The sequence below is a fragment of the Branchiostoma belcheri genome, unplaced genomic scaffold, assembly GCF_001625305.1.
Source record: "Branchiostoma belcheri isolate BF01 breed outbred unplaced genomic scaffold, Haploidv18h27 scaffold70, whole genome shotgun sequence".
Taxonomy (NCBI): Eukaryota; Metazoa; Chordata; class Leptocardii; order Amphioxiformes; family Branchiostomatidae; genus Branchiostoma; species Branchiostoma belcheri.
The window spans coordinates 43583-57862 of NW_017804354.1; the positions used below are offsets into that span (position 1 = coordinate 43583).

The 14280-nt window shown below is 41.8% G+C and overlaps 1 protein-coding gene across 7 annotated transcripts in view; it reads left to right on the forward strand.

Moving 5' to 3' along the window:
* The window catches only part of LOC109484851 (protein DENND6A-like), a 28649-nt gene that overhangs the window by 5273 nt on the left and 9096 nt on the right, over positions 1-14280 (forward strand). For all 7 annotated transcript variants that reach the window (XR_002141097.1, XM_019788206.1, XM_019788207.1 and 4 more), the window contains exons 5-12: positions 1353-1538; positions 2731-2799; positions 7626-7681; positions 8493-8553; positions 9887-9948; positions 11461-11556; positions 12539-12633; positions 13260-13328. Coding sequence is in view for 6 of the 7 variants with exons in the window: in XM_019788206.1 (XP_019643765.1) it covers positions 1353-1538; positions 2731-2799; positions 7626-7681; positions 8493-8553; positions 9887-9948; positions 11461-11556; positions 12539-12633; positions 13260-13328 (694 nt within the window). In the remaining variant the exon portion in view is untranslated. The remainder of the gene's footprint in view (positions 1-1352; positions 1539-2730; positions 2800-7625; positions 7682-8492; positions 8554-9886; positions 9949-11460; positions 11557-12538; positions 12634-13259; positions 13329-14280) is intronic.

Consider the following 14280-nt stretch of genomic DNA (forward strand, 5'->3'; position numbering starts at 1 on the left):
TAATATAATACAATAATGATAATCACAATGACTGCTGACAATTTCTGATCTATAGTAGCAACGCAATTTATGTTACAAGAAAAAATATAGGCCAAATAAAGCCCTCCTGAAATTTTGAAAGTCCCCACGTAAATTGATGATTGACATTGCTGTTTTAGAGGAAAGTCACTGCATGCAGCACAACTTGTCAAATTATTTTGCATCATCTTCAAATTCTGCTAAATTGCCCGAAATCAGAATGATAATAACTCAATAACTAACAAACAATGAATTTGAACTGTTTTGGTGAGACAGCAGTGGGTAAACTGGGAAAGGAAGATTAGGACTTTCTTCAACTGTGATTGGCTTGTCTGTCTGTGTGCATGTTTCCAGCCTGCAGTTTCTGTACATTCTGCAAGGTGGTGCATGCCATCAAGTCTGACTGAGGTCTGCCTTTTTGGATTGCTTTAGGCTATGTTGATTTGATCAAGGACATTATACTTGTGGTATAATTGATTATATGGATGACATCCTCTGTGAACCCTAAAACTGATGTGAGCATGCATGTCTACATGGTCATAAAGGCTGAACAAATGACTGACTGAAACAGAGTATGGTATGGTGAATAATAATACACCTGTACTAGACTGTACTAGACTCTTAATTTTCACTTCTTCACATTTTCTTCTTTTCCTGAATTGATTTCAGCATTCTATGACATAACTATTATTTTCAAAATACTTTTTTGCAACATCCGACATATATTCGCTCATTTTGTACTATTTACAGTATGCGTCGATGAAGGTTAGACATCCAGGTAATACGATTCGCCAAAAAGCAGTTACTCAAGCAACTGGATATGATTTTGAAAACGTCAGACGTTTCAGGTAGTATCCACTAGCTTTCGTCAGTGACTGAGAGACCAGAGGGGAAAACAGGTTTATAAGCACAACCTATTGATTGATATGCAAATAAAGTGAAGACAAATTTTTGGAAGTCGAAAAAGGGACAAAAGTCAGACAAGTCAAGACAAGATGATGCAAATTAGTCTGAAAGCTCCTGTTATACTGTTCCTTTTTCGACTTCCAAAAATTTGTCTTCACTTTATTTGCATATCAATCAATAGGTTGTGCTTATAAACCTGTTTTCCCCTCTGGTCTCTCAGTCACTGACGAAAGCTAGTGGATACTAGCTGAAACGTCTGACGTTTTCAAAATCATATCCAGTTGCTTGAGTAACTGCTTTTTGGTGTATTTACAGTATGGTCGAAAATTTTTTTTTGAACGGACAAAAATTTTTGCGCACGCGGATGTCATCCATATAATCAAATCAACATGGCCTTAGTAACCAGTTTGTATTTTTTCCTCCCACAGTCGCTAGTGCTAATCACTCGACTTCCCTTCAACAACCTCTTCAACTTCCTGGCTGAGGTGGTGGCTCCGGAGTACTTTGACAATGGAGAACCGTGTTTGGAGGCAGCCTGTCATGACATAGACCAGTGGCCCTCCCCACAGCCTGGGGAAACCCTGTCACTGCCTATGATGGGGATGGTCATTCAGGTCAGCTCAACACTAGCACAACTCTCCCAACCATAGTTACATGTGGTAGCAGAACACAGTTTTCGCCCTATGGGGATTTCTATAGTTAAGCTCCCCAAGATGACTCACTTCGACTCTGTAAAAATTATAGTAGGGTGCACTTCACAAATACAAAAATCGAATATGTTTGAGATGAAGGTACAAACTGCAAAATAGCCAAAAACCAAAAAATCCTGTCGGCGTATCTGCTCATAACGTACACTTTGAAATCGCCCTCTACGGACGTGACCTGAACTGCAGCCGACTCACCCGGAAAGCCAGTTGCGTAATACGGTGGATTTATACACGAACTGCAAAACCTTCACAATTCAAATCATACAGTCTCAAACCTGATACATCCCTACACCACACAGCACAATTTACATCTGGCTGACGCTCTTATCAGGCTTTCTTCCCAGTCTGCAAGAATATTCTCTGCACTACTTTCTATACCCGCGTCATAGACCCCGGGGGTCGCCCATTAATACTGTGTTCTGCTACCATGTAGGAGTAGGTCAGGAGCAACTGTGACTGGGTCGGCTGGTGTTTGGCTACTGTTTGGCAGCACCAGCCAAATGTTTCACATGTCTACAACATTTGGGTGTGGATGGATGGTTTGTCGTGGTTGGCTGGTGTTTGGAAGTAGGTAGAGGCGTGGTTGGTAATAAAATTTGACTCAAATTTAATTCAGATTTTTATTTACATGTATATAGAAATGTAGGCATGGCCTAAATCTGGTCAGACTGCTCCTGAACTTCAGCCAGCCTTGGTGATCTGGGGTCTGGGGAAGGTTAGGCCACGCCAATTTAATTTGTTGGTTCTCAGATTTTTTCAGAAAAAATATGAAGCAACAGGGCGAAAAAAAATAAAATAAAAACAGGTCTAGGCATCCTATTATAGCCCCAAATGCTACAATAGGAGCCATGAAGTGAACACAAAAGGCTGGGTTAATATAAACTATTAATCAAACAACTGCATTGATAGATGGAAAAACTGTAACAACTAGGAAGAAAAGGACTTTCCTCAACTGTTGGGGTAAAATATGAGCATATTTGAGTTGATTCAGAACAAGAAACTTTTTTTTCGTTTGCAAATCAGAAAAAAATGAAGAGGGGAATCCGAGAACCAACAAATGAAATTGGTGTGGCCTTATGAATGTTTTTATTTTTTTTAGGTGCGAATCCCGTCCAAACAGGACAAGTTAGCGACGACTCCTGTCCAGGTTATCCACCAACAGTCTACTGTAAGTTCTGACTTTACTACCATTTCTTATCAAGTCTACCCCAATCTACCTATTGAGACTGTATTGTAATGTAAATTTATGTCATACCTGGGCCGCGATTACGTTCGATGCAGGTGTTCCGGCCCGTTTGATAACTAGCGGTACGGCCCGGGGGTTCTTAACGCGTACGACCCGGGCTTCCAAATGTGCCATAGAACGATTCGAACGCGTTTCGCACTAACCGCATGCACCGCTTTCGAAAATTTGAATAGAAAATTCGGACGTTGCAATTGATGTTGTTACATTTTTTGGGTTTAGGGACTCCAAATTTTTGCTCATTTCGCAAATTTAAAGGCGTGTTTTCTTGGGTGGGTATGACATAAATAAAATACAACACGATATATTCCGCATCACCCTCGGCCCCAGCCCTCCTGTGGATCGGATCTCCTTCTGGCCTTTGGGCGATTCGACACGCGGTCGGGCTGGTACCTCAGGCGACACGAATACCCCGTGTTGTATTCTATGTGTAACACATGGGTTTATGTTTATAATAATATGTATATTTACTGTGAATTCCCAATTTAAGTTCACATCTTGATTAAAGTACACGTCCCCAATACCGGACTGGTCGGAGGCAAATCTACCAATCTGAAACATAAACTGAAAACGTGAAATCAAACTTCAAACAAGATTGGGTGCTATTTTGTTAATATGCAAATATTACCGTTTCTTATCTCTGATTGGCTCACCTCAGATAACCTGTGCTCTGATTGGTTCGTTGAAAGGCATCAGCAGTGCATGATGTGATTAAAAGGTCAAGTTAGTGTTTTACTTGCATTTGGCAGGTTGTAGGCCAAGTTGGCCAAAACAAGCTGTGCTTTGAAACGGTTAAAGTTACTTAAGTTTGTAGCAGCCTTTATATCGATATTGATAGAAATGAATTCTGTCATGTTATCAGTCAACAGCACGTCGACAGAACGTACTGCACCTGCACGAAACCCGTAATGTATTGTACATAGCATTTCGGCAGAACGTCTCATATAAGGTTGTATTCGCTCATATAAGGTTAGCATTTCGACAGTAGTTTTCAAATGTTATATATAATGTTGGAAAGAATATCCCCTGCAACAGGCAAAATTCTGATGCAACGTTGACCAAAAACCCAACGAAAAACGCGAAAATATGGCTGCGCAGGCGCAGTACGTTCTGCCGACGTGCTTCAGTCAACCCTCTTCAAGGAGACCTCCTGTCCTGGGTAACCACTTTTCTTTGTTCCAAGGTTGGTCACCTTGGGCAGGATTGACTGTAATTAATGGGTCTGCCTATTTACCGGAATACACCGGAAAACACAGTTAAACACCGGAAAACACCGGAAAACACATATAGGAGGCTAAAATCTACCGGAATACACCCTGATATGATGAGATAACATACCGAATTGCTGTATTTTGACATGAAGTAACGTGTATATCGCCGCGGGAACAAGAAATCGTTATGAATCGGCGATCGCGGAGGCGAGCCGACCAGTCGCCATGTTTGTTTACATTGACGACTACGAAATGTTTGTTTAACGCGATCGCCGTACAGAAGTGAAATTTACCGAAATGAAGAGGTCTTTGATGCAGGTACCGCAAGTTGCTACATTCTGGCATGAAATAAGTCGTATATATATAGAATACAACACGGGGTATTCCGTATCGCCCGAGGTATCGGCCCGACCGCGGGTCGGATCGCCCGACGACCGCAGGCCGGAGGGCGATCCGACTCGCGGGAGGGCTGGGACCGAGGGCGATGCGGAATACACCGTGTTGTATTTTATTTATGTCATACCCACCCAAGAAAACACGCCTTTCAATGCAAGATGAGCCAAAAGTTGGTGCCACTAAACCCTAAAATGCAACAACATCTATTCCAACGTCCGGATTCTGTATTCGAATTTTCGAAAAGGGCACAAGCGGGTAGGGCGAAACGCGTTCGAGTCGTTTTATGGAAGCCATGTAAGCGTTCGATAACGGGTTCCGGACCGGGCCGTACCGTAAAGTACGGCCCGGTCCGGAACCCGTTATCGAACGTAATCGTGGCCCGGGTATGATATAAGACTTTGTTATATGACGTTGGGAACAAGAAATCACTATGAATCGGCGGAGTCGACCCGGCCAGACGCCATTTTGTTTACTTAGCAGCCGGCTATAACGCTAGTGAACCTTTATCCGTCACTTTTTCTCAGTGACAATCATGTGACGCCAATTTCTAAAAATGATGAACCGTTTTTCTTGTCCTATTATATGTTGACACCGTAGAGTACCTTAGTCCTTTTTGCTGAATATGTTTCACTGTTTCTCCGATCCCGCTGATAAGAAAACCTTGCCTGCTGTAACCTGGCCGGACCACGGAAAAGTTAGCTCGGCGTAGCTAGTTTATAAAAAAATTCGATTGCGGAGGAGTGAGCCTGTGCTACCGAATTTAAAATTTGATGCAAACCAAAACAAGAACGAGGGGCTACTGGGGCTTACTATTCTGAACGGGAACGAGCGAAAAGGTTTTTAAAAAATATCTCGTAAACTACTGCTTATGTCACAAAATCAAAGGTGGAAAGCTTCTCGTCGCTGGGACGTTCCCACGTGTTGCCAAGACGACGGCACGTCCTGATCAGACAGAGCGGCGTCACGCCCTCAGCACAGGCATTGGCCCCGCCCACCGGGTGGGCGGCAAAAGATTTCAAAGGCCTAAATATTGTAGCAAACCGTGCCGTGTACATATACCCCGCATTTTCACTTCGTATCGCAGGCTGGTATAGTCCCGCTCCAAATTAATTTTCCTGCAGCATTTCTTAGGATTTAAAGAGATTTCGTGATACGAAATAAAAAGATTTCTGTCAACTGAACCTTTGTAACGGCATGCATTACATGGATATAATCTTTGTTAAAGATTTCTGTGTTAACTAGAGCCGAAAGTGCATTAGAACTGGCCATCAGTTGAGGCACAACTACCATGTTATATTCATGTTACGTTACGACGACCAAGAACGTTCACGCGGCTTGCAGACCATTTTAAATCTTACCAACCCTCTTAGAACTGTGTTTACTCTTACGGGGGTATTTATTTTCGGCCGGGGTTCCACTGAGATCGGCGGCTGGCTGGCGAACTATCCCGTCGGCATGACCTATGAGTACCGGGCGTCTTTGCACTCGGGACGTGAGTGACCTAGTACATTTTCTTACCGTGCGCCCGAGTCTTGTTTTACTGCAACGTCGTGTTAATATCGACGATAGATGGGAGGCACAAAGGTTAGGGATTCACAGTAGTGTGTTAACAAGTCAACAATAATCGAGTCTAGGCGTGGTGGGGCGTGCCCGCTAATAGTAAAATCTGCATTATTAACACGTGCGCGGCGCCCCATCGCCCCGGCCATGTACTTCTACAGTCCGTGACGTATACGGGAAGAACTGGTCGTAACCATAGGCTTCCTTTCTATTCTTTTTGTTATGTTTTTTTCTGCAATTTTGTGTTTAGCCAGTCGTCTAAATTTTTTTCCCGTTCGAACGGGGGGGGGGGCCGGGTGCTTTCTTTATCATTTTGGGCATACAAAAAACGAAGTCACTGTTCAACACAAATCAAGTTCCTTTATAGATAATTTTGTTAACGTTATATAAATATAGGTTAATACGTACATGAACGTAACTATGAGTATGACCTGGACGGTATTAAAAGAAACACATATAAAAATACACATTTTTCCCGGGAAAATATGCAAATCTTACATCACGTGTGCCTGCTACGCGTCTCTGATTGGTTGAGTTTCTCTGCCGGCAAAAACAAGCGTGGGGACGCACGCTCAAATAGTTTTCTTTGTTTGAAAATAACGCTAATTTCCACCACTACATAACGAAATTCTTGTGAATAAATGTATAACTCAAAAAGTCTTTTGGGGAAATAAATATTCTTATCCGGATTTTTGGTGTATTTGGTGTTCTTTATTCATGATCGAATGGTGCCGAAGTCAGCGTACCCTGACGCTCATGAGCGATTCGCGATCGCCTAAATATCGCTGAAGAGAACATGTTCAGATCCTGGCGATTATGTTTTAGATCGACTACGATAAAACTTTCAGGGCTGTCCTCGGCAAAATCAGATGAAATTTCAGTGTCAAGCTTTGCAGGAAATTATCAAATGCCGCCGCTCGCTGACGCACGCACTCGCTCTGTGCGGGTCATTGACCTTCGATTTGCGTTGCTTCCGGAAAATGTCTGGCAGATTTTTGCGCTTTTATCCAACAGACCGACCTCGTAGCAATCATTCACGGGCATCCTATGCAACTATCTTTCTTCCAACTAGTTCGGAGTTGTGTGCACTGTGTATGGGAACCGCATCAATCTGAATAATCAATTCTCTTCTGTGATGGCGCTAAACAAACATCGTAGTCCGCAATGTAAACAAACATGGCGACTGGTCGGGTCGCCTCCACCGATCGCTAAATTATGATTTCTTGTTGCCGGGTTCCTGCGGCGATTTACACGCAATTTAATGGCAAAACACAGCAATTTTGGGATGTTATCTCGTGCAGGGTGTATTCCGGTAGATTTTAGCCTCCTATATGTGTTTTCCGGTGTTTTCCGGTGTTTAACTGTGTTTTCCGGTGTATTCCGGTAAATAGGCAGACCGGTAATTAATTCCATTTCAAAGATGGCTGCCATGTAGTCTGGAAACTGTACTTTCTGATTTAAACTGAGCAGCACTTTTATTTCTTACATTTTCTCCCTTGGGGCCTTTCTATAATGCATTCTGCAATCCTACCTAACATTACAGTTTAACTGTTATATTTGATGTGTACATTTGAACTGTTCCAGTCTCCAATACCTGCTCCATACGTGCTGCCTTCGCTACATGAAGTAGATATTTTCAAGTAAGTTTTCTTTTGTTATTTCTGTGAATTCCTTGAAAACATCTACTGTTAGTTTGTGTAACATTGTGTAGTGCTACAATCTGCGTAAAAAGTGGGCTTCATTGCGTGTTATCTGCTAAGTCGTGGTGGTATTGTTTTATTCTGCCGTTCTTCTACAAACAGCCAGCAGAATATTATGAAGATACCCATTCTCAATACACATGTTGCAAACTAAAGAAATGAAAGTCCTATGACAATTCTCTTTGTAATGTATAACTGCTTTATATCGACGAACAATGGGTGTGAAGTATGTGTTTTCGCCCATTGTGTGCCACCAGATCAGTGGTAATTGGCTACTCTACAAGTGAAAGAACCGGGTCCGTGATAAATTATTCATAAGTCGGTCACCGCTAGAAATGTACTGGATGGCATTCAGTGACGAGCCCCCCCCCCCACGCACCCGCTAGATACCGTTGACTGCTGGTCATGTACATGTAATGTTCATGCAAACTTGATCCACCTTCGTAGGCTTGAAAACTGAAGACCTACATGTACTTTTCTGGCTAAGTCATATTGCCTCAGGTATTATCTACATATTGTTGCTATTCTTATGACAGTAAGCTGTTACATGTACATGTAGTTAGTCTATTCTACTCCTACTACTACATGTAAGGTTACGTACTACTACTAACGCTATATTGTGTAGCTTTGCACAGTTATACTAACGTGTTACTTTGATTCTGAAGTGCAGGAATATGTGCTCTGCCTTGTATGTTGTTATGTTAGCCGTACTATGATTGATTTTGTAAGCATCATGAAACTTTCCCCCCAGGTGTCTCCACCCTGTACTACCACATGTACAGATGTTATGGGAACTTGTTCTCACAACAGAGGTATGAAGACTTCCATACTTTGAATACTATATTTAACCGTACACACACCAATTCTTCTGCGACAGGTAGTACCCGGAAAAACAGTGACGAAGGGGTTTCGATGGTTCATGTTTGAGTTTACATTTCTCATAATCTGCTGCAAAATGGTATTAATTACTAACATGGCTGGAAAGTGTAAGAAGTGGCAATTGTTTTGGGTGAAAATTGATTTTGGGCCCGAGGCTTACATGTACTTCCGGGTGTCCTTCCGCCCTGAGCGCGGTGCTTCGGTATGACCCAGATATGCCTTGTATGTGTTCTGGGGGTGCTGTCGCTACATGTATGCCTCGCGCGACGGGCTATTGTGATAATCTCAGTGTTAGGATTTTCTTTATACTTTTCTTAATAATAGTATACACAAGCGTTTTCTCTTTCCGACCATATAAGTCATATCGGTGGCTAGATTCTGGGGGATGGGTTTAATTCCACGTGAAAATGGCCAATTTTTGTATTATTTTTCATCGAAAAATTCTTTTTCCCCAAAAAATTTACTAAAATGTGAGAGGTGAAAGAAATTTAAATTCTATTGTTCTCGTAGCTAGAGGGATATCCTTCATTTGCAAACAGAGTGTTTTGGCTTAAGAAGTATTTCTTGAAAGAGCCGGTCAGTGGAGTTGAGGGTATGCAGAATCAAATTGAGACCCAAAATAAACTGGGATGTGCCCCCTTATCATTACTACCTTCGCCATCATTACTACCTTTGCCAAGTTGCAAGAGGACTGAGTGAGTGAGTGACCTTCGCCAAGAATATGTTTATGTAGTGTGGTTCAGCACGAATAACTCAAGAAGCTTTAGATGGATTGTCATGCATGAAACTTGGTAGGTGGGTAGGTGTTGATGAGACTATCTCTCTGAGTCTCTCTAGAAATAGAAATGATTAGATTTTGGGCCCCCTGGAGGCTTTCCTTGGTACTGCATCAGCACTTCCGCTTCTGATATCTTCTAAATCTGATATCATGTAAGTTTCCCCCACATAGGGGTCAGGTACATTTCCCAATTCCTCTCCTGGAAAGTCTTCAAATTCAGACACCATTTTTAGACACAGGTTCCCTTAGTTCTGAAGCCAAATGTAGATTTACACATGTATGAAATGTCACAGAAGAAACACCCACAAGCTGCCATCGAAAGACAGTGGTTAGTCCTTAATTGCAGTAAGCATGTTCATGTACAATTCTTTCGTTAATATATCAGTAGCTTTCTTATAATTACGTTACAAATATGTCAATGTATTGACAGTGCACTTATACATATATCATCATAATGGTAAGGTTTTGAGTCTTGTTTGTTCCCCCAGCCCATAATTGTGATGGCACCTTCTCCAACTGTGTGTTCTGAAACAGTTTTGGCACTTACTAGGTGAGTACATTTTAGCCGTATCTTGGTTACAATAACAGTCTGGGTGTCCCAGTCTGGAAATGTTTTATGTAGTGAGAAAGGGCCGTATCACAAATATTCAATACCGGATTCAGACATTAGAATTGAAGTTTGAAATGTGTGTTTTCTCACGGGTATGACATACATGTATTAAGTAAAATACAACACGGTGCATTCCGTATCACCCTGGGTCCTGGCCCTCCTGCAGATCAGATCTCCCTCCAGCTCCAGACCTGCAGGAGGGCTGGTATCTTGGGTGATGCGGAACTGACCGTGTAGTATTCTATAGTTACCTCCGGGGGGAGGAGACATCTTTCCGTGGAAGAGTTTTGTGAGAGATGTAGATTTTCATGTTCGCAGCTGTTTCTCGCGTTTGGGTGGACAGATTTTTTTTGGAGTCGGTGTATGTTTTGCTATTGGGCTGTAGATGATGCACGTTCTTTTGTTTTTATTGTCTATGTGTTTTCGGGCGTGAAAATGGTGGCCACGTATATGAACCCTCGCACAGAGGGGTGTCGGGTCTCGATAAATTCTTTGTTTAAACAACCCCTAGTCCTGCGGCGCGCAACAATTGTTGTTGTGCACAAAATTCAACACCATCAACTATACATAACAAACGTCAAAAGGCCACACTGATTTGATAAATGGATCTCAGTGGACATTTACGTCTGTTTCCCAGAAAAAAAGTTTGATACCATAATGTACATGTAAATCCTATAAAGAGTTCTTTTAGTGTTAAAGAAGTGCAGCCATCCCTATGATTCTCAAGCCCACCATTTCCTCATGGTGCATATCAACATGACCCACCTGTGACCTCCTACGGTCTCAGATGACTGTTGAAATCCGTGGCAGTTTGCCATAAAGTTGGCTTTTTGTTGTGTGGCTCATCTGTGAAATATTTTAACCAAATTTCCTCACTAAGTATGCAAATCAAGTTGTGATTTGTACTATCACTGGTATGTCCAGACAGACAGACACACCAAACAATATGTCTGGTGAAACTGCCTTTCACAGAGGTTAGAATGACAGCATACACTTACAATTCCTGAACATGACATCCTGACAGTGTGTTATCATGAAAGTTCATCTGTGTTAATTTAATTGGTAGTTACATTAAAGTTAAAACTTTTGGTCCAACACAAAAATTCTCTCACCTAGAGCTTTCGACCAGTCACTCTGGTCTTCCTCAGTAGACTGAAGTGAAGCTTGTTGTCACGTGGCTTCTTTGAAGTGTGACTTCAACACTGGGTCAAAGGTATCTGGTAGACGATGTCGACCCCCGTCGCGGTTCAATGTAGGGTGATGGGCCCTGATGTATATGGCTTTCTTCACCCCTCTCAGGAAATAGTCTTGTTCAGTGTCTAAAATCCTTACAGTGTCAAGTGAAACAAAATGTCCGGGTGACTCTATGTGGATGTGTTGAGACACCTCTGAACTGGCAGAGCTAGGCCGTGTATGTTCTTGAAACCTGATATGTGTGTTGATATGTTTCAGTATGATCTCCCCACTGAGCTTCTGTTCAGACTTCCGCCCTTACTTCACCATCCATGACAGCGAGTTTAAGGAGTACACCACTAAAACACAGGCTCCGTAAGTACAGGATCTACAGTACTGTACTCACATGTAGATTGTTTTGATGTAGCCCAGGTAGGATGAATTCATCAGGGATTAAAATACCACTTGCATATGTACAAGAATGCAGGGTAGTGCAGGGAGCATTGTACATTGTACATGTAGCTGTGCAGATACATGTATTTGTGATGTTCACTTGCACCTAACTAGCACAGGCCCATGTACTGGGTATATTATACAGCCTGTACATGTAGGCATACATGTATGAGTGGATTTTTATTTCCTGCACAGACTGTTTCTAAAGAGGGTTTAGTGTGATCCATACTTTTTAAATTCTGAGTGGTGCAGGTAAAATTTGTGCAGTGCACGTACTTGTATACAAAAAAAGCCCTGCATGTAGTCGATCTAAGAATATTGGAAGCTTGTCAATCTGGGTACATGTATGTTTCACTATGTATATGAAGTAGTGCTGTGTACCTAAACCCACATTTAGATTCAGGTCTGGATTCAAGTCCAGAGGTTTAGGTTCAGTTCTGGACTTGTAAGTCCGGACCTAAACCCACGGCATATACAAAATTGCATGTTGAACAGTCATGCAATTTTGTATATGCCATGGGTTTGGCAACCTTGCAATGTTGTTTGGGCAAAACTTGGACGCCACATAACATGGAGGCCGGTACTTGACGGTGCCTGGTGGCAATGTTTTCTTAATTTTGCAGCAAAGATTTTGCAAGATTTTAGGTGGTTTGGAAAGAAAAGGGGTATGTGAAATGGTCTTTTATGGTAATAAGTCCGGACTCGGTTCTTGACTTTTAGGTTTTTTTTACATGAACCTAAAACATTATAACAAGTCCGGATCCAAGTCCAGTGAACCGGTACACAGCACTAACATGAAGTATTATCTGTTGAAATGCAATCAGGGACCTCACCATACTGGGCAGCTGTTGTTGCTAGACACATGTTAGACCACCTTCAATGACATGAAGACTCTCATTTCCAGCCCTCCGGTGGTACTGGGAGTCACCAACCCTTTTTTTGCCAAGACGCTGCAGCACTGGCCACATATCATTAGAATAGGGGAGATGGGGAACATAGGTAAGCAGGACTGTAGTGTCTGTGGATCTTGTCAATGTGTTGTATCTTAAGTAGACATGCCAGTACTGTACCAGGAATGAAAAATATATGTACATTTTTGTAGGATACCTTGCATGTACATCATACATTAGGGTGATACCAGTAGGTTTTGTGATGACAAAATACAGATGTTTCCTGCTGAAAATACCTTTATCTGATTTTCAACTAGCAATATCAAAGCTTTTCATTAATTTCAAAATGTGGACAATACTGAAATGTGGTCTGGGGAAAGAAACTTTCATAAGATATTTTCATAATATATGCATCATGGTGCTTACATTTCACATGTATGTCGAGTACTAGTATATACAATGTATGAAATTTCATTTACCACTTCAATGAATCATGTCATTTTTTTTATTAATTATGCAAATTGGGCCCTTATTCACTTGTATCTGTTAATGTTCCACCTGCCATATTGGCAGACAATGTTGTTTATTACAGTAAAAAGTCTGTTGACCAAGGCTAGTTAAGGTGCTGGTTGACTTACTGCGATGTACTGGATATAACAATACAATGAACAAACTGTGAACACAGCTGGTAATATTAAGTTCCCATTCCTCTGCATTTTTAACATCTACATCTAGTTGCCGGTGGGAGACAGGTGCTCAAGACAAAGAAAAGTAGCTCTCTGAAGACAATAGATGCCAAACCAGGTGAGGAACTCTTAACTGACAATCCAGCCATACAATTTTGTGTGGCACCACAATGCTTAACTTGCTATTAGTTGCATGTGAGTGCTTGGGATTACTTGTACCCCTTTTGAAATAACTCCACCTGGAGACCAAGTAGAAAAGTGCAGCAACTGGCAGTGTGTTTCAGCATGAAGCTATATGTACATTGTACAATCATGTATAATTGTCAGGAGAAACTCAGGCAGCCATAAGAGATTCCCCCAGTTTCATTGCTTTTGTTTTGTTGTCAAACAGAAATGTCATGTATATGTACATGTACATGTACAATACACCAGTGTTCTCACTAGGCTGTTTGAGCATAAGGCCCTGTCTTTCAACCAGTATGGGGGTGTTTTTTTTAGGGGGAGGACCTTGTGGCGCTTCATGAATGTTGGAAAAATTAAAACTTGACTTAAGCATGAAGATACAACCTTGATATAACAGAGGGAAAACGTAACTACAATTTTTTTTTAAATCCAATTTTAAACGTCATTTCCTCCGAACTGGGGGTTAGATGTGCTTGCACCAAGTGCAAGTCTTTTTTTTGAAACAAGATTTTTATGGCTGGATGCCCTTCCTAACGCCAACCCAAACCCTAGTAGGGTATGTGTCCCTCAATAGGCAGGAAATATTTTTTCAGAGGGAAATAAGTTCTAACATTTTTTGGGGGACTGGATTCGCGCTTGCGGCACAGAAAGTGTGTCCTGCTGTACCTGATCCCAACACTGTGAAACTCTGATACATTGTACATGTAATGGCCTTTTTTCCGTAAATAATTTCATCAGGTTGGAAGATACTTAGGGTATAGAATTTTCTTCTTACACAACCAGTAAGGTTCTCACCTGCTTACGTTTCGATGTCTATCAGACAGCTTCCTCAGAGCTTCTGACTGGAGTTTTGCAACTCGCCGCTATTTAACCCCAAAGTAGGTGGC